At 41.7% G+C, this 21,191-nt stretch overlaps 1 protein-coding gene across 5 annotated transcripts in view; it reads right to left on the minus strand.

The window, feature by feature from the left end:
- Positions 1-21,191, minus strand: part of LOC311272908 (chloride channel protein 1-like) — a 52,996-nt gene that overhangs the window by 22,972 nt on the left and 8,833 nt on the right. For 4 of the 5 annotated variants that reach the window (XR_014624617.1, XM_084379654.1, XM_084379653.1 and 1 more), the window contains exons 3-14: positions 12,523-12,826; positions 12,296-12,427; positions 11,929-12,057; positions 11,461-11,594; positions 11,288-11,365; positions 11,058-11,136; positions 10,670-10,795; positions 10,029-10,113; positions 9,296-9,397; positions 9,050-9,134; positions 5,915-6,070; positions 19-88 (exon numbers count right to left, since the gene is read on the minus strand). Coding sequence is in view for 4 of the 5 variants with exons in the window: in XM_084379654.1 (XP_084235780.1) it covers positions 19-88; positions 5,915-6,070; positions 9,050-9,134; positions 9,296-9,397; positions 10,029-10,113; positions 10,670-10,795; positions 11,058-11,136; positions 11,288-11,365; positions 11,461-11,594; positions 11,929-12,057; positions 12,296-12,427; positions 12,523-12,826 (1,480 nt within the window). In the remaining variant the exon portion in view is untranslated. Of the gene's footprint in view, positions 1-18; positions 89-5,914; positions 6,071-9,049; positions 9,135-9,295; positions 9,398-10,028; positions 10,114-10,669; positions 10,796-11,057; positions 11,137-11,287; positions 11,366-11,460; positions 11,595-11,928; positions 12,058-12,295; positions 12,428-12,522; positions 12,827-19,008; positions 19,153-21,191 lie in introns of those variants that run through there. The other variant, XM_084379652.1, reaches the window with a different exon arrangement.

Genomic DNA, 21,191 nt, shown 5'->3' on the forward strand with positions numbered 1-21,191 from the left:
AAAGGTGTTTTTGCTCACCCAGTATGAAGACGGGCATGAAGGCCCCGGATGGGATGGGCATGGTGGTGGCCACTGCAGACATCCAGAACTGCAAGACAAGGAAAGTGCTTCAGACGAGGCAACTCATCAGATCAATGTTAGAAACAACCTCTCAACAGCGGCCTGATGTAGGCAAACCGTGAGAGTCACATATGAGGACGTTCATATTCTCATACTCTCATGACAGGGTTACAGCAGGGGGTCAGACTGTACGTGAGCTTATGAGGAAGTGACACGACTTCTAACTTGATTCATGACCTCAGTAAACAGTTTCCCTAATGAGTTTATGGTCTCAATCTCTAGTTTCAAGTCTTCTTCAACACAGCGTGATGTTCATTTCGTAGGTTATAGCTCCAGTTTAGAGTAAAATAAATGAAAAAGCAAGGTATGCTTTGGGCGTGGCCGTCAGTCCGATCAGGATTTCCTCCCCAGCTCATTTCTAGCTCCAAAAAAAACAAGATGGCGACAGCTGTAATGCCAAACTAGAGGCTTCAAAATGGCAGTCCACAAACAAATGGGTGACATCATGTTGGGTTCTCACTTTGGTCAAAAGCCAATCTATGTGACTTCCACTCTGTGACTGAAGTTTATGTCCAAACTAAAAAAAATAATCATTGTCATTCTCAGTATTACAAACTGAACAAGTCACTTAATCTTCTCCACAGAGAACACAAGCCTCCATTTTCTCTTACAAGAGCAAACAGGTCAACAGCAATTTTTCTCTTTTCTGGTTTTATTTTCAATATTCCCTCCTTGCTGCCTGCAGGTTCCTCACCCAGTACTTTTTAAAATCGCTTCCAAGATGGTGTGTTGCATCGCAAAAATGATGGCGCGAAGTGCTTGTGCCCTTTTGAACTCTCGTTATCTCTGATTTTGTATTTCAAAAAAAAAATATATATATAAATATGCTATTTTGTCACAGAGTAATGAGTCACAGAAGTGGAGAATCTGGAAAGTCTGTGCATGTATGTGGCGTGGGGGGTTGACCCAATCACCCTTGGGTGTCCTTGAGCAAGGCACTTAATCAACAGCTGCTCCAGTGCAGCAGCAGCAGCAGAGAGATGTAGCAGTTATGTGTGACTACAGGTCTGAGTGGGTGAAAAGATCAAACTCCTCTGCAGAGAAAATTAAAGCTAAACTCACCCTGTAAATGTCACTTACACCGTTTGTCTCCAAACAAGTTCTGTATTCATCAGAACGTATAGCTCGCCTAATAACAGACTTTGCTCCTGGCTGTAGAGAGCTCATCAGAGATAATGATTACCTTGACACGAGCTCCGGGTTTTTGTTGTTTGTGTCTGTGTGTGAGAGAGAGAAACTGTTACAGCAGCACCTTCACACCACACGCTGGGCTCTCTCATTTTTGATTTGAAGGGATTGGCGAGAAACACTACATTACCATTTTAACACTCCAGATTACTATTCTACACATCGTTTGTCATCATCGTTTGAGAACTTAATTACTGTGGTACAAGATAAAAACTCATTAGCACGTCTCTCACAGGGTGGCTGCTATCCTGATGACACAGAGGCCTGAGCTCACTGTCTTCTTCTCTCTTTTTAATCCTGACAGTCAAACACAATCACGCAGAAACACACAACGCGCTAAAACTCACACACACACAAACACACACACATTCAGCACACTCTTTCATCAGTGTCACAAATCCTGAGATAGATGGGAGCAGAAACACTGACAGAGTTAGCTTCACTGTTTGATGGAAAACAACATCGATGGGGAGAAAATAAAAAGAGGAAATATGGCTGCCGGGTTATGTGCAATACTCGGAGACAGATGGAAGAGAAGAAGGTTATAGTCTTAGTCTGAAATTAACTGCAAAACAGGTGAATTATAGCAGAAAATATAGACTGAAGACTGAAGGAAAACTCATCTGTAAAAACAAATGAACAAACTGCTCTTGGGTTTGGTTTAAAATTTCGAATATTGTGCAAATAATCAACCTACAACCTTCTTCAACATTTTAGATGATCTTGTGCGACGCAGCACGTCACTTTGCTCAGTGTCCATTTCCTTGGAGATGAGGAACAATCAACAGAGAAACCCCAAAGTAAAATAGACACGGCCGAGAATAATAATCTTGCCCTCCAGAGGCATTTAACCCAAGCTGGTAAACACTAAACTTTCTGTTTGACCACTACGACTGTTATCTAAAATCATCTAAAAAGCTTCAAGGAAGATTTTACCATTATAAACACAAGGTTAAGATTTTTCAGATACAATATGCAGGAAAATGGAAAATGTACAAGCAGGTGGAGTCACTAAAAAACAAGTAAAATGAGCAAAATAAGAAAAACAAGCACCCCTCTGACACCATCCTCCTAGAAGATAAAATATTGCTTGTGTTATTGCCTGCTGATACACCGATGAGGTGTTGTACCTCTCCTGTTCTGTGCAAGATTGCCACTTCAGATGTTATCAAGTTTTCTTACTACAGATAAAAGTACATTCTGATGTTTGAAGTAGGGACTTAAAGCTGAAATGATTGTAGAGCACAGTTTGTATAAGACTAGTCGGTTCAGGCTTCTCAGTCCTCACCCCGATTCTGAAACAGCGCTCATACTGTATTAACAAATCTGCAGTCAAATGACCCTCGACTTTAACTGACCCCTCAGGTTTGTTTTACAGCTGGTTTGAACTACAGACGTTTAAATAGAGACAGTGTTATTATTGTTGTTGTTGTTGTTATAGGACAAAGATAGGGAAACAGAAGCAGAGAGAGGCTTAAACACATGTGGGAGAGAGGAGGAGGACCCAGAGTCTATGTTTGTGTACGCATTAGAGAAAGGCTGACAGCAGCAGAAGGCGACAGAAAGGCAGAAAAACACAGTGTGTGTGTGTGTGTGTGTGTGTGTGTGTGTGTGTGTGTGTGTGTGTGTGTGTGTGTGTGTGTGTGAGTGTTGTGAGAGAGAGTTTTACCAGCCAGCTGCTCTCAGTTTTGGTTGAATTAAGTTTTCACTGCAGGGAGCCGCTTTGCTCAACTGAGAAACACCATGACTAAACCAATGCAGTGTCTGACGCTGAGTGACAGGCTTTTATATTCTGCTGATAGGATTATTTATAATAATTCATAATCTTTTCTGCTTGATTTGACCTTAGACAGAACACAAAAACAGGCCGAGGTTAAAAAGGCAAATACATTGCGATACCTCCAAGGGGGGTAATGTGGCATGTTTGATTAATTTGGAGCTGTAGAGAGAACGAGGAAGATATCCAGTCTATAAATGAATTTCTATTAAATTTACAGTCCTCTGTAAGCTAAATCTCAACTTCTTGGTTTAATTGGGCAGAAAATTACAACATTGGCCGATACAACATAACACGTTTAGAGACACTGAAAACAAATACTGGCATGAACATCACTTTGTGTTGCTGGACTTCCATAGTAGACTGAAAAGTTTGGTTTTGTATTTACTGAGAAAGTAATCTCCTCCCCGAGTTTCTCACTGTTCTCTGCTTGAGCTCTTGAGAAGCTGCAGATTTTCACCAGACAGGAGGCAGCAACAGCTTGGTGCCATTTCCAGCAGCAGCCAACAGACTGTAGGCGGGCTGGGACTCAGAGTATTTAGAGCCCAGACTTTGTCTGTCTCTGATTTTCATACATGAAACACTTGAAGTCAGAAGCCCTGGTCACACTATTTTTCAAAGAAGAACAATACTGGGGGTGGACAGATTGACAGAAATGAAGGAAACAGTATGAATATCGTGAGGCTGAACACGAGGAGGGCTACCCTTTGACTTCAAAACAGCTTTGATTTTTGGAGACGTGTGTTTGTGTTCTGATTACACATCGAGTCAAACTGATGGCTTGTGCTTGGTGGTTATTTTTCAGTGGGTCAGCTTGATAAAAACTGGGTGACAACCTAACTGCCTTGCTGTCACAAACAGTGCTGGAGTTGTTGCCCTCATTTTAAAAAACAATGTCCGACTGTTTCAAGTACTCAAGTACCGTCAGTAGTATCGAAATATGGACTAAAGAAAAGGATTACCAATTGGTTTTGATGTTATATAGTAAACTGAACTGTCTGCATTGGGATATTAGACAGAAAAAAATGAGTGGTAGGCAAAGACCAGGGGCAATTATACAAATTTCTACTTTTATTGTATTTTTTTTATATGTGGCTACTCATTAACTGATAGTGAGTCCTGCTGCTGCCAGTGTTGGTGCTCTCTGTCTGGGTTTCATCAGATTTTGGAACAGGTCTAATTATTTTCCACTCTATTCTGAATCAGTCTGACTGTCATCAAGCTCCTTTCGGTTAAAGTCCTCTACTCTGACATTGTCTGGATGTTAATGAAACCACTCATTAATTTGGTATGGGTAGGAGCAGCTACTGCACTTCGGAGGTCTTAAAAAATGGCCTTGGACATTACACGACCATGCAGCGTCTGCAGAAGACCTTATTAGTCCCACTAGACTGCTGTCATCTGTGAGCCAATTTATGAGCCTTAACTTGCAGCAACCAGTTTTAATTGCAGGACCCAAATGTCTGATTTTTTAGACTGTTTCTGGGGATTTTTCTTTAAATAGATGCCACCAGCACTAGGCTTGGGCGATATCCAAAATTTTATATCACAATATTGTCCCGCCCAAATATCACGGTACACGATATTATCGTCCTTGGGAGGGGTCAGGTATTTCTTACAGTATATAATTATAGAATTTTATTTTACATTATCCGTATTTTATGGTGCTTTACTTCTCCATTTGCAGCAACACACACAACACCTTTAAATAACTAAATAATATTAATAATTAGGAACTTTTACATTGGATATATTGTAAGTCAGGTGAGAAATAACACTGTAATAATGAAAAATTATAGATATCAGCACAAGACTTACAAGAGCCATTTTATATCTTCTTATTCAGGCTCAACGCCGATATGACAATTTACGAGCGGCGCTTAAAAGGGATGGATGGACAGACTACAGCGAGTCATTTGACCCACGAATGAATGCCGATTGTACCCTTTCCAACTGAAGACAAAATAGTGAGCATTAGTGGGTATTTTAGTCCGTCTTTGGGATTAGTTATGGCTGCGACTTCGCTGGGCAAGATTCACCAAAGTTGAACTCCACAGTGCACTGCACAGATAGAGTGGAAGTCAATGGGAGGTGAATGATGATTTCATATATATATGTGTGTGTGTGTGTGTGTGTGTGTGTGTGGCCCTAAAACCTAGGTTTATTAAACCTACTTCTTCTTGGTTTATGTAGCTGCCATGTTATTCTGATTTAATTCGGGTTGTTTATAGTGTGTTAATCAACATTCCCAACCCAGCACCTACAGCACATTTGTGTACATGTCGATGCTAATAACTGAGATAGCAAAAACTGTAACTCTCCAGGGTGTGTGTGTGTGTGTGTGTGTGTGTGTGTGTGTGTGTGTGTGTGTGTGTGTGTGAGAGAGAGAGAGAGAGAGAGAGCTGCTTTCAAGAAAACACAAGAATGCTAGAACTGCTGGCAGCCTGCCAACACTGTTGACCTTGGACAGGAAGAAAAGGAGAAAGACAAAGACACACACATACACACACACACGCCTACACACAGATGTCCCCGTCACCAACACACAACATGAGTGACCTGCAACAAATGCCCCTAATGAAGACGAGGAGGAGGATGACGAAAATGCTGACGTCAGGTGGAGCCAGACACACACACACACACACACACACACACACACACACACACACACACAGTCTCGCACTTGTCCAGTCGCACACCTACAGCCATACACACAATCCAAACACTTTCACAGAAACACAATGACACACTTGACCTGCACACAAACACCTACCCAATCAAGCAAACACATAAACACACATACACACACATTCCCCAGCAGCCACAGACCTTCATGAAGAAGAAGAGCAGCAGGATGATGAAGACACTAACATCAGGGTGCAGCCAGGCGGCGGAGCGACCCAGACCGACTGGAAGAGGAGATCCCGAAATCTTTGTCCACGTAAAGTTGTCAAACAGAGAGTTGATGCACTCCCTGGGCATCAGCTGGTGAGGGGGAGGACAGGGGGAGGCAGGGGTGAGGGCAAAAGGGGGAACAGGAGTGGAGGAAAGAGTGGAGAGAATCGAAGAGAGATGGTCAGAGAGGGGAAGGGAAAGGGGGGAGGGTATTTAAGGGGAATTAGAAGAGAAATAAAGAGGGATGAAGTAAAGAGGAGAAAGATGGAGGTGTGTAAAGGAAACTGGAGACAAAAAGGGTGAGGGATGGGGAGGAAAAGGGATTAAAGAGGAAGTGAAAGGGTTGAAGAAGGTTTCAAAGGAGCAAGAGGGAAAGTGGGTTGCAAAAGGAAGTGAAGGGTAAGGAAGGAGCCAAAGAGGGAGGGATGAAGTTTGACACAGGCAGGAAAAGAGGTAAGGAGGAAATGGATGAAGAAGAAAAAAAGAAAGGGAAAAGGAGAGACAAAAAATGTGAAGGGAGGAAGACAGTCAAGTGGGATAAACAGACAGGAAGTCATCCAGAGAGCTGGAAGCAGACGGGTAAGGGTGGCCGTGTCCAATGACTCATTCTCTTTAGATGACTCATGAATGACTAATTCACTTCAACCATTTTGCACATTTGCATAGATGCCTCTGTATCCGCTCACAGGCACAAATCGCAGCGCCTTCCGCATCTGCATAACGCCACCGCGGGGGAAAAACAACACCCACGTCATTTCGATTTTTCTACTTTTGTACTTCCTACTTGAGCTCGGGTTGAATCGAGGCCCCTGAAATTAAAGCGTTCAGCGTGCGAGTGGAAGCGTTCTGTGAAAGGCTGCTGTTGGCCTCGACGGAGCTGCATGTAATAATAGGCTTTCCTGGGCCTTTTTGAAGTTGTGGGTTCACGTCTGGTTCACAACCCATGTAGCACTTAATCTCCTCTCGCTGTGCTGATTCCTCCGTCACTCAGCGCTGCGCTATCAAGTCGGAATGGAAGGATTTCATTCCCCAAAAGCTATATGAACACTTTTCAGGGTTGAAAAAGTAACGGACATATTTTCTAAATTGAAATGATTTAAATGCAGATATGACTTTGCTCCTCTGCCGTGTTAAACGATACTGTGAGTTTGTTATAAAGGTGTGAGACATTTCAACAAAGAGGGTGTGAAAGACATGCACCGAGGGCACAAAAAAAAACATGTTAAGGTGTTGCTGACTGACATATGCACTCAAACGGATACGCATTCACTTACAACAGCATATAGCACACACACCTGGTTCACACTAAGTGGTCTATTCTGAGCATCTGTGAAACACATGATTAGCTTTTAGCTCTGAGTGGGTGAGCTGTTGATGTGTGGCTTAAAACTCCCTTTGTACATGCAGCACAAGGGGCTACAAGGCATATAGCTTTTCCGTTCAGACATCGACACTGACATGAGAGCGGGGCTGAGGGTGCTACAGCTCATATCCTAAATATTAATCTCAATTATCAGAAACATGTGAGTGTCCCACTTTATCTAACCTGCTGCTCTACTTTGCCAAACACTGAAGAATATATGGCTTTGGGCAAACTGTGCAGAAATCAGGGCTCGGGACTAACGCCGCCCTGTCGTTGCGGGGAAGGTAGAAAATGTGCTTAATCTTCCCCAAGACGCCTCTGGGACAAGAGAGTTTTGTCCCAATATGTATATAATTAGCGCTTTAAACTAGCTGAGTGCAGACTACAATGCTGCTGCTATTCAAAGCGAGACCTGCGAAAAATATGACACATTAAAATCTGAAAGGACCTAGTTGAAATTGGTAGGAGGAGAGCTAGTTAGCTGTTAGCAGACGGTGGAAAGCAAAGTCCTGCAGTGTGTTATGCTTAGGGAGCTAACAGGTTACAGAGTTAACAGCTTATAGCTAATAGAGCTAATAGAGCAAACACGATAAACACACACCAGGACTGAGAGTTTCTTTTCTGAGGAATACAAAGCGTTAACAATATAAATTTTAAAGTTTTAAAGTGTAACCTGAGGTCCTTGATGGCTGTACTGGTTGTCCCAAGGTCATCAAGACCTTTCCTATGAATGCCCCCAAACTCTAAAAGATCTCACGTTGACTAGCTCAGAAACCACTTGTTTGTTGAGGCTTATTGCTTTGGATTCACTGGTTTTGTGAATTTCATTTTACTGGTTGGTGTTGTGCATTTGTATTATGTTAATTTAATTTATTTAAGTTATCTGTGCAGAATTGTATTTCATTTCACTGCACAAGCACCTTGCAGCTATGTTAAGAAAGGTGCTATATAACTATAGGTTATGATTATATTTACTCTTGTGTCATGTGACAACACAATAAGTTTACAGCAAATACAGTAAATGTATAAACAAGTACAGTTTAGATGTTATAGTATTTCAAATTCTAATACTTTTAACTAACAAATACATATAAAAATAACAAAGTGAAGGAAAAAAACGTTCTGATTTTGGGGTTTGATTTGCACACTCGAGTGAATTTCTCCCAGCACGCTTACACCAGATCAAAGTTTGTTGCCGTTTGTCCCTCAAAGGAGGAAAACGTTCATGTTGGTCGCTCCCTGTGGCTCCGAGAGGTCACAGATTGAAAAAAAATTGACTTCAATAACCAGCAATCCTGTGATGCAGCATCAGTAACAGGAACAAAGTAGGCTTATTTTTTCCACATCTACTGGTCTGAGATGATGTATCCAAAGGAATCTAAAGAGACCAAAGATCTAAGAGACGGCTGGCTTTTTGCGTTTTGCTTTCTGCCTATGATACATGGTAGCCTGCAGATAAATATTGAAGCCCACAGCTTTGCTCAGTGTTGTTCTGAAGCAGGTGTACTTTTACATAAATATCTGTCTCTAGTTGTGTTTTGAAACATGTAAATTAGCTACCGCTGTTTGCTTTTGTGGGGTGGCATTTTGTTCATCAGCTCTCTGTAGCTGTCAACGTTGCATGCTGGTCCAAACACATTAACGTGCCCTGGATTCTCCTTTGTTTACATAAGAGACAGGAAGGATAACAAGGTATGAACTCTGACCTCTCCTGCCATGAACTGTCCAAACCCTGGTGGGAAGGTCAAGGTAGCGATGACCAGCGTTACCACTGCAGGGAAGATCAGCCGGCTGGGAGAGGAAACAGAAAAAAATAATTTATGATCAAACAAACATTAGTAAAATTCTCTAATAATCAAAACCCTGAACAAATCAACCAAAGCACAAGGAACAAGGACAAAACATAATGACAAGATGTACATACTTCTACATATGGACACACATGGACCTACTGTCTAGTTAGGAAGCGGGTCATGGCGTTGGGTCGTCTCATGAACAGAACCACCTGTCTGTTGAGATAGACAAAGAACGCCCCGAGGAACCCACAGGAGATCCTGAATAAAACACATAACCGTCATGTTAGCCGAGTTAAGTCATCTGAAATAAATACTGGAACCAATGAGTGTTTTTTATAATAACATCTGGCTAGAAAATCACTGCATCACACACTTAAACTTAAATATGCTTCATGCTGTATTACAAAGTGTGTCCATCTAATTCATCTAAAAACAAGTTTGATGTTTTCATATCTTATTAATTTTAACGCTTTAATATTTGTTTGGAGACCTACTTTACCTTTTGGGCCACGGGAAAAAATGCTAGCTAAGGAGCACAATGCATAAAATAAGCACAGCAGAAATGTCAGATAGGAGCGGCCAACGTTTTACTGGATATCTTTAAACGTTTTCAACGCCAGAACAAAAGGCTGGTGACACCGGTGTTAAACTGCATCATCACAAAGAATCCACCTGTGTTCTGCGTCTCTCTCTTTCTTCCCCTGAGGTAAATGGTGAGATAATGATTAGATCCTCACTGTTTCAAATGTTACATTTGCATAAAGTTTGCCGTATTAACATTTTCCATCTTGTCCATTAGTAAGTTTGAATATACACAGTGCACACATGCACACACACACACAAAAAAAAGCTGACATATACAGTGTGTCTCAGTTCTTCAGTTGCTCACCCAATGATAGCAAATGCTGGCAGCTCCTGCAGGTCAAAAGGGAAATCCATGCGAAAGTTTGTCCTGAACAGAGCAGTGATGGTTACTGGTGAAGAAAAGGCAAAGAGATGACATTTATACATTAAGATTTTGGTGATCTAAATGCAGGATAAGTATAATAAACCTTTTAAAATTTCAGTCTTATAACAAACAGGTGATTTTCTTTACAGCAGCAGCTGCTGGAGGATTTTTTGGGGTGTACATCATCACTGTATTTTGCGGTGCTGTCCAAGATCATGGGAGAGTGATGGCACAGTGAAATGAGAAAAGATATTTCCTGGTTTGTCTTGAACTCAATTAAATATTCTCATAAGACACTGGTAACATGAGTCAGTCATTAAAATACCCTGCTGCTACACAGCTGCACAGTGGAGGAGGACACCATCTAGTGGAAAACACGTGATGTGCCTACAAAACATACATTAAGTCAGTGTCACTAAAAAAGACGTGACAGTTTGCTTGGTGGCGGTTTTTGAAGTAAGGGCGCCCTCTGCTGCATGTTTGATAAAGAGAAAGCGACATGACCAGTATCTCACACACAAAAACAAAATGTGTCATTTAAACGTCACTATCTTGATAAATACTTCGTCTCCAGTCAGTACCTGCGTCTTTGTTGAACACAGAGAACACTCTGAATATGAAGGCACTAAATGTGGCAGCGAAGTATCCTCTCCAGTAGTTTCTCACAGCAAAGTACGTCGATGTTACCTCTATACTGAAGAGCACACCTGGTGGAGAAAAAAACAGGATCAAGAATCAGTCATCAAACAGGCAGGAAATGAGAACAATGCACTGATTCACATATAAAGTAAGGCACATGAAAACAACCTGAAGTTAAATGGCCTCCAAATTTCAGTTTCATGTGCGCACAGATGTCAAAAGGTGATTAACTTCCTACAAGTGAACATGTGAATTTGACAGGTGAAATGTACAAATCTCTAATGCAGAGACATGGCTATCTTAGATCAGGAAAGACAAAAGGCTGTGTACCTCCAAGTGGAGTACCAAAGCAGCAGCCCACCCCAACAGCACAGCCCACTGTCAGGATGTCTGTATAACAGTATGGATTCTACTGATCCAGAGAGGAGGAAGAGGAGGCAGGATTGACACAATAGAAAAAAACAACATATAGATGAGGAGTATCTCATGCAGTTTCCATTTTTTTAATAAACACTCTCAATGTTAAATGTAACTGAAAATGTTTCCTGACATCAGCTTACCTGATAAACTCCTGAGAAGAAGGACATGAACCTGCTGAGAACTGCAGCACAGATACTGGCAATGTGCACAAAGGGGCCCTGAGTGGAGGAGATGAGCACAAAACAAGTTAAATGATGTTATAAAGCAGCACATGCAGGGAGTGACTGGTGAATTAATGGTCCAGTTCACCCACCTCTTTGCCAACAGGCATCCCACTACCCAGGGCAAGAGTCAGACCGAGGACTTTAGCAACAAAGGCCTTGAGAGTTAAATATTCCTTTAGCACCACACCTCTCAGGATGGTCTTCAACTCTGGGATACCAGAACCTGAGACAAAAGGTGGCACAGAGGTTGAGAAAAATAGTAAAAGTAATCACCTGATGTGAAGATGGTATGAGACAATGTACAGTTTGTATTTGAGTGAAGCCAAGGTAGGTGATCATGCACCCTGCAGGGCTAAGACTCTGCAAGATTTCACTCCAGTCAGATGTTATGGCATCTTTAGTCACTGATTGGCCCAGATGAAGATATCAATACATTTTGTTAATTGATGCATTTATGGTCGTAGTGAAAACCTTCCCTACATTCCATAAGAAACTACCAGCAGATGAGAAAAGAGAGGCATGAGGACTCAGGCATGAGGAAGAAGAGGGGTACAGACCGATAGCTTGAGGTGCGACCAGGTGACAGAAGAGGGAGGAGAACAGGATGAACATCAGGGGATATGAAACCCAGGCCAGGAACTGCAGAGGGATGTTCCCCTTCAGCTCCCCATGAATCCATTTATAGGCTGAAGGAGGGAAAGAAAAAGACGAGAGGTGGAAGAAAGAAGAGGAAAGAAAAACCAAAGGAGTGAGGGATTATAAAGAAGAGAGAAGGATGAATATTACGAGTGTAAAAGGAAGGAAGTGAGGAGAAATGGGTCGATGTAGGAAAGGAAGACAAAGGGAAATTAGCAGGCATAGAAGAACATGCCTTTCCTCTACTTTAATTGCTTCTGCAATGCATTGTGGGTACTGTAGTGTTACCTTCAAGGCTCTTTGCACTGGCATAGTCCATTGTCCAGCTGACCAGCGCCATCGTGATGCCCAACAGAACAAGGAAGATCCAATCTTCTCCCAACCTGGTTACAAGGAATCTCTGGACTCGTGCTATGCAGTCTGACAAAACCAAACACATCAAACGCTCACAGAACAGAAGTAATAAAGCATCTGTTCATTTACTGCCCGTTTCGTCTTTCCTCTGGATTTCTCACCTCGACACTTGGAGAAGGAGCGCTTATTCTTCATAGACGATGTGAGGTCGGGTTCATCTGTTTGCTCATCAGCAGCCTCAGCCTCCAGGTTGGACTGATGCCTGTGCCTGTGTCTGCTGTGAGAGGCGTGCTGATGTCGACTGTGGTATCCGTTTTGACCATGGCTACGGCGGCCATGTCCATGCCTCGTCCTCCCATGGCTGCGGGGGTGGTTGCCATGCTTCTTGATCTGTCTCTCTGTCAGCAGGCGTGCGGCCTCCCGTCTGCCGGAGCCTCCTTGGTTTTCTTGGTACTCCCCATAGAGCTGTCAATCAGTCCATTAATCAATCAGTACAGAAGGGAGCAGATCATGTGGATATCCAGCATTCATTCATCAGACATAAACATGTACAGGTAGTCCCTGAGCAAGTGAGAATGTGGAGTGTGGTAGTACTCTCCCTTTGGCACAGAGGCAGAGAAGAGTCCATTTTAAAAATAGACAGGACCACGTGTGGACCCAAACAGCTAATGGAAGCGGAAACATGGGCTCTGCCTCTAGATTTATCACCTCTGGACAGACTCCATTAAAACTGCCTGGGACATCTGGGGAAGAGATTAATTCTCATCTCTGTCGCTCCCTCGCACACAAACACAAATATCTCTATCATTAGGAGATGCCCTCTTGCATTTCTCACACAACAAAAACCTCACTACATAGACACCTTCTTTTTTTACATCCCCTCCACTATATTTCCTCTTTTCTTTTCCAAATTAATCACAGTGTGCGGGTATGAAAAAGTACAAGGACCTAAATGGTTTATGGACTTAAACTTTCTAGATTCTCAGGTTGTCTCTGCATCATGTTCACTCTTGCAACTGATAGCTGCTGTGCACACTTTTACACATTTACACACACTTCAGGACCAGAAGTTACAGAAAAAAATACATCTTTACTACAACTTTTAGGAAAGGCAAAAGAGAAGAAGAAAATGTGCGCCTGTATATATGCTAAGTATTTAATAACGTATTTCTATTTGTATTGCGTTTGGTTTGATGGAATGATTACTGTGAACTGATGTTTTTCCTTTTAATAAAATAGTGCAGGATGGTGGTTTTAAAACTAATTATAAAAAGTGTTATAGTAACATGAAACAATACTACGTAGGGCCACTGGAGGTCACCAAACTCAAAGTTTCAAATCTGAAAGTAAACCGTTAAAAGTAGACTCCACTACTCAGAATCATGAATCAGAAAACTTTATTTATGAAGTCTTGCCTAATATTTCAGCACTGTACCACAAATATTCGCCTTGGGCTCATATATTAACGAGCAGACAACAGAACTGCAGGAGTACAACTGACAAACTGGTAAGTTGTTTCTGGGGCCGACATTAACGATGTCCCAGTAGTGTCCTTTCAACAGCTTCTGATTTAGCAGGTTCATGGACAGACAGATTGATGGAGGGTGTATTTAAACACACACACACACACACACACACACACACACACACACACACACACATAGGGTGTTGGTGATACTGTGTGAGCAGAGATGCCGGTCAATGCACAGTGAAACTTGAGCAGCATAATACACAATGTGCTGTAACTGAATGCCAACACACAACACAAACTCAAACAATAGAAGCCACGGATGTCTTAATTTGGTAGGCGGTGCTCATTTCTTTCAAGTAAAATGTATCACACAACATATTGTTCTGTTGATCCGTGTAACAGTATACTTAGGTGAGACACAAGACTTGGAAGATGTGTTTATTTCTAAAATAAATTAATTAAACCCGTAAAAATCTGACTTAAGAACGGGTTGAAAAAAGTTTTTACCAGGTGAAAAAAAACGTTTTACCTGGATCTTTTTTTTTTCTTTTAATTCTTTAGAATTTACATTTTCTTTTTGTCAGGATCATTTTCAAAGTGTTTGTTTTTGTAATACTCATTGTGGCCACAACAAGCGTACGTGCACCACGACCCCATTTTCCAAACAGATAAGAGATGTGACAGTAAATAACAAACACATAATATATATACAGCGTTTGTTTAGAGCGCATGTAGAAAGTAAAACTCACCTGGAATGATTTGAGACCTGTTTGGGTTAGTGGTGCACTTCTGCCTCTTGTGGAGGACATGAATATTACAACAACACCTTCTTCTCACAAAACTTCTTATCAACCTGTTTTCACAGATAAAAAAGTAACTTTTAAGATAAATGATTATAACACTTTTTTACCATCTGGGAAAACTTTTTTGTGGAACTTGGAAAGAAAACTATTTAGGTCGGACTTTTTTTCTTGCTTCCGTAAAAAAGGAAGGATTTTTTCATCATACATTATTTCTGACCTGTCCTAAAAGCTCTTGTCTGCAAGGGCTTCACACACAAAGAGTACACACAAATGCAGCGGAAAGAGGACAACTATCACCTTACCATCCCAGACAGATACATGATATACTGTCAACATCACACCTTAAGTAACACACTGCATGGATTCATCTTTAGACTCAGAAAGTCATTCACACAGAAAAGTCTGACTTATCAGCCCCAACATTAGCAACGCAACTTATTCTAAAAGGAACAAAACACACGCAACAATCTGGATGCACACGATGATTATTTGGTATTTACTTTGAGAATAATAAAGACGATTAAATATGTTGTTTAATCAACATTAAATCGAAATAAATTGTGCCAAAGTAATACACAAATACGGTCTTATAGAAATATTAGCTAAGACAAAACCAGGTATGTTTACAACAACCGAGTGTTGCTCAGCTGACCATGTTACTGTTAACAAGCCTCGATGATGGAAGTGGTGACAATCTCCAAGAGCAGATAAATTGAACATCTCCACCTGATCTGGTTGAGACACCTAAGCTGTATGTTTGGAAATGCAATCATCAGCTGTTCACTACTATGCAGCCCAGGACAGGAGGACCTCCAACATGGCCGCCACAGAGTTATGTTGTCAGAAATCCATCCTTCCCACGCTCTCCCTCCATTACCTCTTTCTACCTCTCCTTCCTGTTTTCCCCTCCTGACCAGTGAAACTCTACTCTGCACTAATCACTTGTACTGCTTTACCTCCTTCCTTCTTTCCCCCCTACTCTCCTTCCTTTCTTTCCTTCTCTCTCTCTCTCTCCGCCGCTGAAACACTACTCTGGGCTAAATTTAGTACCGGTGTGATCCAATATTCCTCATTACACTTCCCACACCTCTCGCCGTCTCTCTCACCATCAGTGTACCTTTCAATGTCTCATCATATTCCTCAGTTTCTCCAATGTGTGTGACTCTCTCCGTTTGTCCTTCTCGTTGTCCCGCAAGGACTTATGGAGTAAGTATAAACATGTAAAACAACTCCGAACAACTTAAGTTTCCACGACTTAGTTTGCCCAATATTCCAGAGGAGTGTATCAGCCAATTTACAGTTAGTAAATTTACAGTTAGTAACTTGGCAGAAACATTAGCTGATGGAATGGGAGCTTGTGTCTTAAATATCCACTGAAGCTCCCAATGAAGAGATGAAAAACTGCGACAGATGAAAACATCAGATCTGTGCGGAGTGATGAAGAGACTCCGATCGATACAAGAAACAAACATAAAATCTTGTTACGGAAATATATCGTATGGCTTTCTCTTGCAATACAATTATCGATACACTGGTGCCAGTTATGGATATTTTTAATTAATACCTGCAGAAACCCCTGACAACTCGATTCAAAGTCCCAACTTCATGACTCCTTGTGGTGTAAACATCTGTAAACTGAATTTCCATGGATGAATTTATACAGATTTTGTTTTGCTATCGTCGTATCCTTCCTTTAAACATTTTGGCTCCAGAACTGCTTCCTGGCAGTTTGGCCTTTTGCCAGTTTATGACTATTTTACATTGGAATGATGGCACACATGGACAAGTTTCAGTCAGCGTGAGATAAAAAGCACTAAGACTCTATTGTTTCCTCTCAGTTCATGTCAAATTCTGTGAAACTGACACCACAATGCAGTAAATAAATACAGAGTTATTTTGCATTCTTTAGTTAGACGGATATATCGTGATATCTCGTCAGATAAGTGTCTAGCGATGTATTTATTACTGCAGAATCACAGTATCGTGATATGATGGTAATCCTGGGCAACGTATTGTAAATCATATCATATCGTGATTTACTCCACCCCTCATTTAAAATCTGTGTTACATTTGGATCGAACCTGGCCTGCTGTTTTGTTGTTATAATGACCAAATGTGAGTAGTTTAGTACCAGCTGATTTTTCAAACTGAATCATATCACATTGTGAGAACGAACACCACTATGTCATTGTCAGCCCTCTGATGTCCACATACCTCCGTACAGAGCTAAACGTGCATGTGCTAATGCATATGAAGGTCTTCTAAAATAGAGGAGGGTTTAACTCCATACATTCTCTACATGGTTGCCAACTCCTGGCAACGTGCCCTGTCTTTGTAGTAGATTGTATCAGGGGAGTTATTAATCTTATTCTCATTGTTGTTTTTCAGTGTTTCAAATTTAGCCCCGTCTGTCGGCCGAGTGACAGTATCCTGAAGGGACGATTACCATTCATGTACACAGACCTAAAGACGCACATTCAAAATGACAAAAAAGTGACACGACTCTCCTGTTTATATCCCGTCTCCCATGACTGACAGTGTAAACATGAGGGTTACCAAGGCCCACATAGCCTTCAACAGCGCACTCTCACACATACACAGGTTAGATGACTTTGCACTTCCTGGACTACTCACAGGCACTGGGTTTCAACAACCATTAAACTCTATAGGTCAAAATGAGCACCAGCACTCACATACCAGCCAATCAACACCACGGAGGCTCTGCGGCTGTATGAACTAGTCTTTAAGGATTCTGCAGTGGATATACACCTTCGACTTGTTTTAGATGTCCGCTTTGTTTATGGCTTTTACTTTGTCTCCTCAATTTCTGTGATCAGCACGAGAGGATCCCCTTAATTAATGTTATATCACATGCATGATGACCTGATTTATTTATTTATTTTCTTGCCACTCAATGACAAGGGTGGGAATCACAGTAACTCACCATACAATAGGATAAACGTTGCCCACAATAAACTTTAAGCTATTCTGCAGTATTGTACAGTACAGTACAGTATATACGTCACAATATCTGTCTAACTGAAGAATACAAAATCCCCCTAAAAAGTGCAGGAATTGTGCATTTATTCACTGCATTGTGGGGTCAGTTTCTTAGAATATGACTGATGAAACAATGTATAGAAAATTGTCTTCACTTCGTGCTTTTTTAAAATCGAACACAATGACTGAAGTTTGTTCATGTGTGCCGTCATTTAAATGTAAAAAAGGTCACAAACTGTAAGAAATCAGAACAGTTCTGGAGTCAAAATGTTTAAAGGAAGGATACAACAATACTAAAACAAAACCTCTATAAATTCAATCTGTGTAAATCAGATTTACACCACATGGTGTAGTGACTCTAGTTGAGTCAAACTGTCAGGGGTATCTGTTTACAGCACCTGTACGTTTTAATAAAATTAACGATATTTGGCAACAGTGTATCGATAAACATATCGCGAGAGCAAGCGATCCGATATATTGATGCATCGCTATTTTGTCCCACCGTTACTCAATGTACACATCAAGTAAACAACTCTGAGAGCATTGAGGGGTTGTGTAACAGAACATCCCAAAGCCATGAAGAAAGTCCTCCAGATGTTCTGAGACACCCTTCACACCCCCTTGTCCCAAAACATACATGTCACGACATGAATGGTGAAGATTAGCGCCTCCACAAATGCACGATCGGGTTTCCCCTCTTTGGGAACACACATGGACAACACAAACAAATGGACACACAATCACTCACACATGCAAAAATATGAATGCACACATTCTGTAGATGTGCACAGACATGCAAGGACACACATACTGTACATACACTTAAATGCATACAAACATACTGTGTTACACATCACAGAAGTACTTTCTACATGTGTTAAGACCAACCGGAGCTTAAGAAAGGAGGCGCAGAAAGGGTAGCAAACAGGTGGCAGGCAAGTCAGAAGGAAACGGCAAGACAGCGACAAAGTGTGTATGTGCATGTGTGTGTGTGCACGTGTATGTGTGCATGCCAAGATCAGGGGTGAAGGAGGTGCACCTGTTGCGTGACCATGTGCGTGACCCTGTTGTTATACATCAGCTAATTGGTCTTCACCATGTCCAGAACTCACACACAGTACGTGGCTCATTCACAGGCACACACATGCAATAAGTTAAGACAGGCTCCATCTATGCATGAAGCTCGCACTGCCAATACAGGTGCGTCATGCAAGAATGACACGGGTGATTCGGGGAAAAGACACTGCCGACACACAACACAGACAGACAGACGTGGCAAGAGAGGCTGACGTAGAGACAGACAGATGGACAAAGACAGAAAGAAAGAAAGCGACAGAGAGAAAGAACAAGAGGAAAGAGAGAGGGACACTGACCAGGGTTTGCTTGTATCTCAGAGCCTTCCTTTCCGACGCATCTGCGGCCATTGACACACTGTCACTGACCCAAAAATAAACCCACCCGCTCACCGTCTGTCTCAGCATTACCAGGACCACGCTGGACGCCAGGACACACACACACACACACACACACACACACTACATTGCAACACAGGGATAGACATACACATGCATGGATCCTCACACAAACACTTACACACACTCACTCTCTCTCTCTCTCTCTCACACATATTCGGACATGGTGTAAACTAGCTCCAGCTGGGGTTACCCCCCCCCCCCCACCCACCCACCCATTGCCCCGAGCTAAATGCCCACCCCTGTGAAGTTAAGTCAGCAGTGAACTAGAAAGACTAAATTCCAGAAATGTCAAAGTTATTCGCAGTGCTGTACCAATAACTTGTTGCTAAAGATCTAAAGAGACATGGGGTGCCCTGGTTGTTAGGAGGGGGAGAAGCAATCCCCCCCTGCTGCAAAGACACTGTGTGAAGACACTGCAGCACAGCGTCCGGCCTGTCCAGGAGCTCCATCAAACACAACGATACTGTTTGCATGTAGGAAGCTAGTGAGGTATAATTTCTTTGTTGCTGCACAAACAACCTGTAGTGGCTGGTCAAAGCGCCTGTATGGAAACGGGATGGATTTGGATTGGATGGATTTGAGGACAAGCGTAAACTTCTGTGTTTGTTGTTCCCATTCAATGATGCTCCTGGTGGCAGGTGAAAAAACAGGTGAGTACAGTCCACGGGAGAACGCCTGGTTTGCTGTACTCAGGACTACATCCAAAAAAGTTTGAAGGTAGTAACAGCAGTTGTTGTAAGAGTTAAACGTTGCTTAGTGATATTTGTTTTCCACTACTACGGCAACCTGTTTGAATGTTTGGCTAACATTGTAGCTGTCCTTCCACCAATACTGATTGAAGTCCCCAACAGTGTTTTCCACTCCATCACCCAAAGGATCTTCAGTGGTCAGAACTACTGGTGTAAGCCCAGCAATTACTTCTGCCAGTAGAAAAGATGGTACTACGTTACTGGAATGCTGGATGCTGCTGCTAATGGGCTGAAGACATAGTTTTTTTAATGCATAGGCTGATTTTGAGACATGCAGCCATTTTTCCTCTATAATATGAATTCTTTCAGACTACTGAAAATGATACGTCATACATATATATTTTGGTGTTTGGTGTGATTTTAGTGAAGTGATTCTGGGTAAAGATTGGTCGTCAGGTCGTCAAAAATGTACGCTTTGGGTTGGTGGCTCCAGTCCGATGTAACCAACCTCTAATGCCTTTAGGCTTATTTAAAATTAACACGATACTGAAGGTGGGTTAGATTAACACATTAGATTCCACCTAACATCATCACTGAGGTAAACCTGAGGTCTTTGCTGAAACTAAAGGGAGTTTACACAACAATACAGTGAGAGGATAAAGATTTAAATAATGTTTCAAATCAGTTTCAGTCTTTTCCTGAAGGACAGTTTAACAGAGCAAATGGCTGAAAAACAAGGTCACTATAATGACGTTTGACACGGAAGCTGTAAGCACATGAAACAGTGATCGTCTATAAGCGATAACATTAAGCTAGTGAAAACATATTAGATGTAGATGGATGAAGATAAATGCGGTGGCCATGACTGAACCTGATCAAAGTGCTATCAGTGTGTGTGGGTGTGTCAGCACAGCAGCTTGACTATTCAAAGGGAAGCGGGTGGAGGTGAACCACACACACACACACACACACGAGCTGGTGTCACACCTTTCAGCTCAAATAAAACTGATACGTGCAATGAAGTCAGTTTCTTAGATATCTTGCCAGCATAAGGAAAGTAGATAAACATCTGAACTGTCTCAAAGTTTCAACACAATAGCAGCTTCAACACTTATTTCCTTTAGCCTGTACATTTATTCTGGAGGATCGAGACATGACACCTTCAGAAATCTCTCTCTGAGGCAAGGATGTGATGTTATCATCTATCTGAATTGAATAATATCTTGACAGTTGTCTTAACATTTTCTTCTTTTTTTTTTAATTTCAGTCAAATTTCTCTCTAAGTTGTCTTGAGGAACAGCAAACACAAGATAACTGCTGTTTCAATTATATACTACAGTATAGTACATTGCAATGCGTTCATTTGTTTGGATAGAAGTTCTTTGGTTTTGA

Source organism: Pagrus pagrus (assembly GCF_965226575.1).
Source record: "Pagrus pagrus genome assembly, chromosome: 17".
Lineage (NCBI taxonomy): Eukaryota > Metazoa > Chordata > Actinopteri > Spariformes > Sparidae > Pagrus > Pagrus pagrus.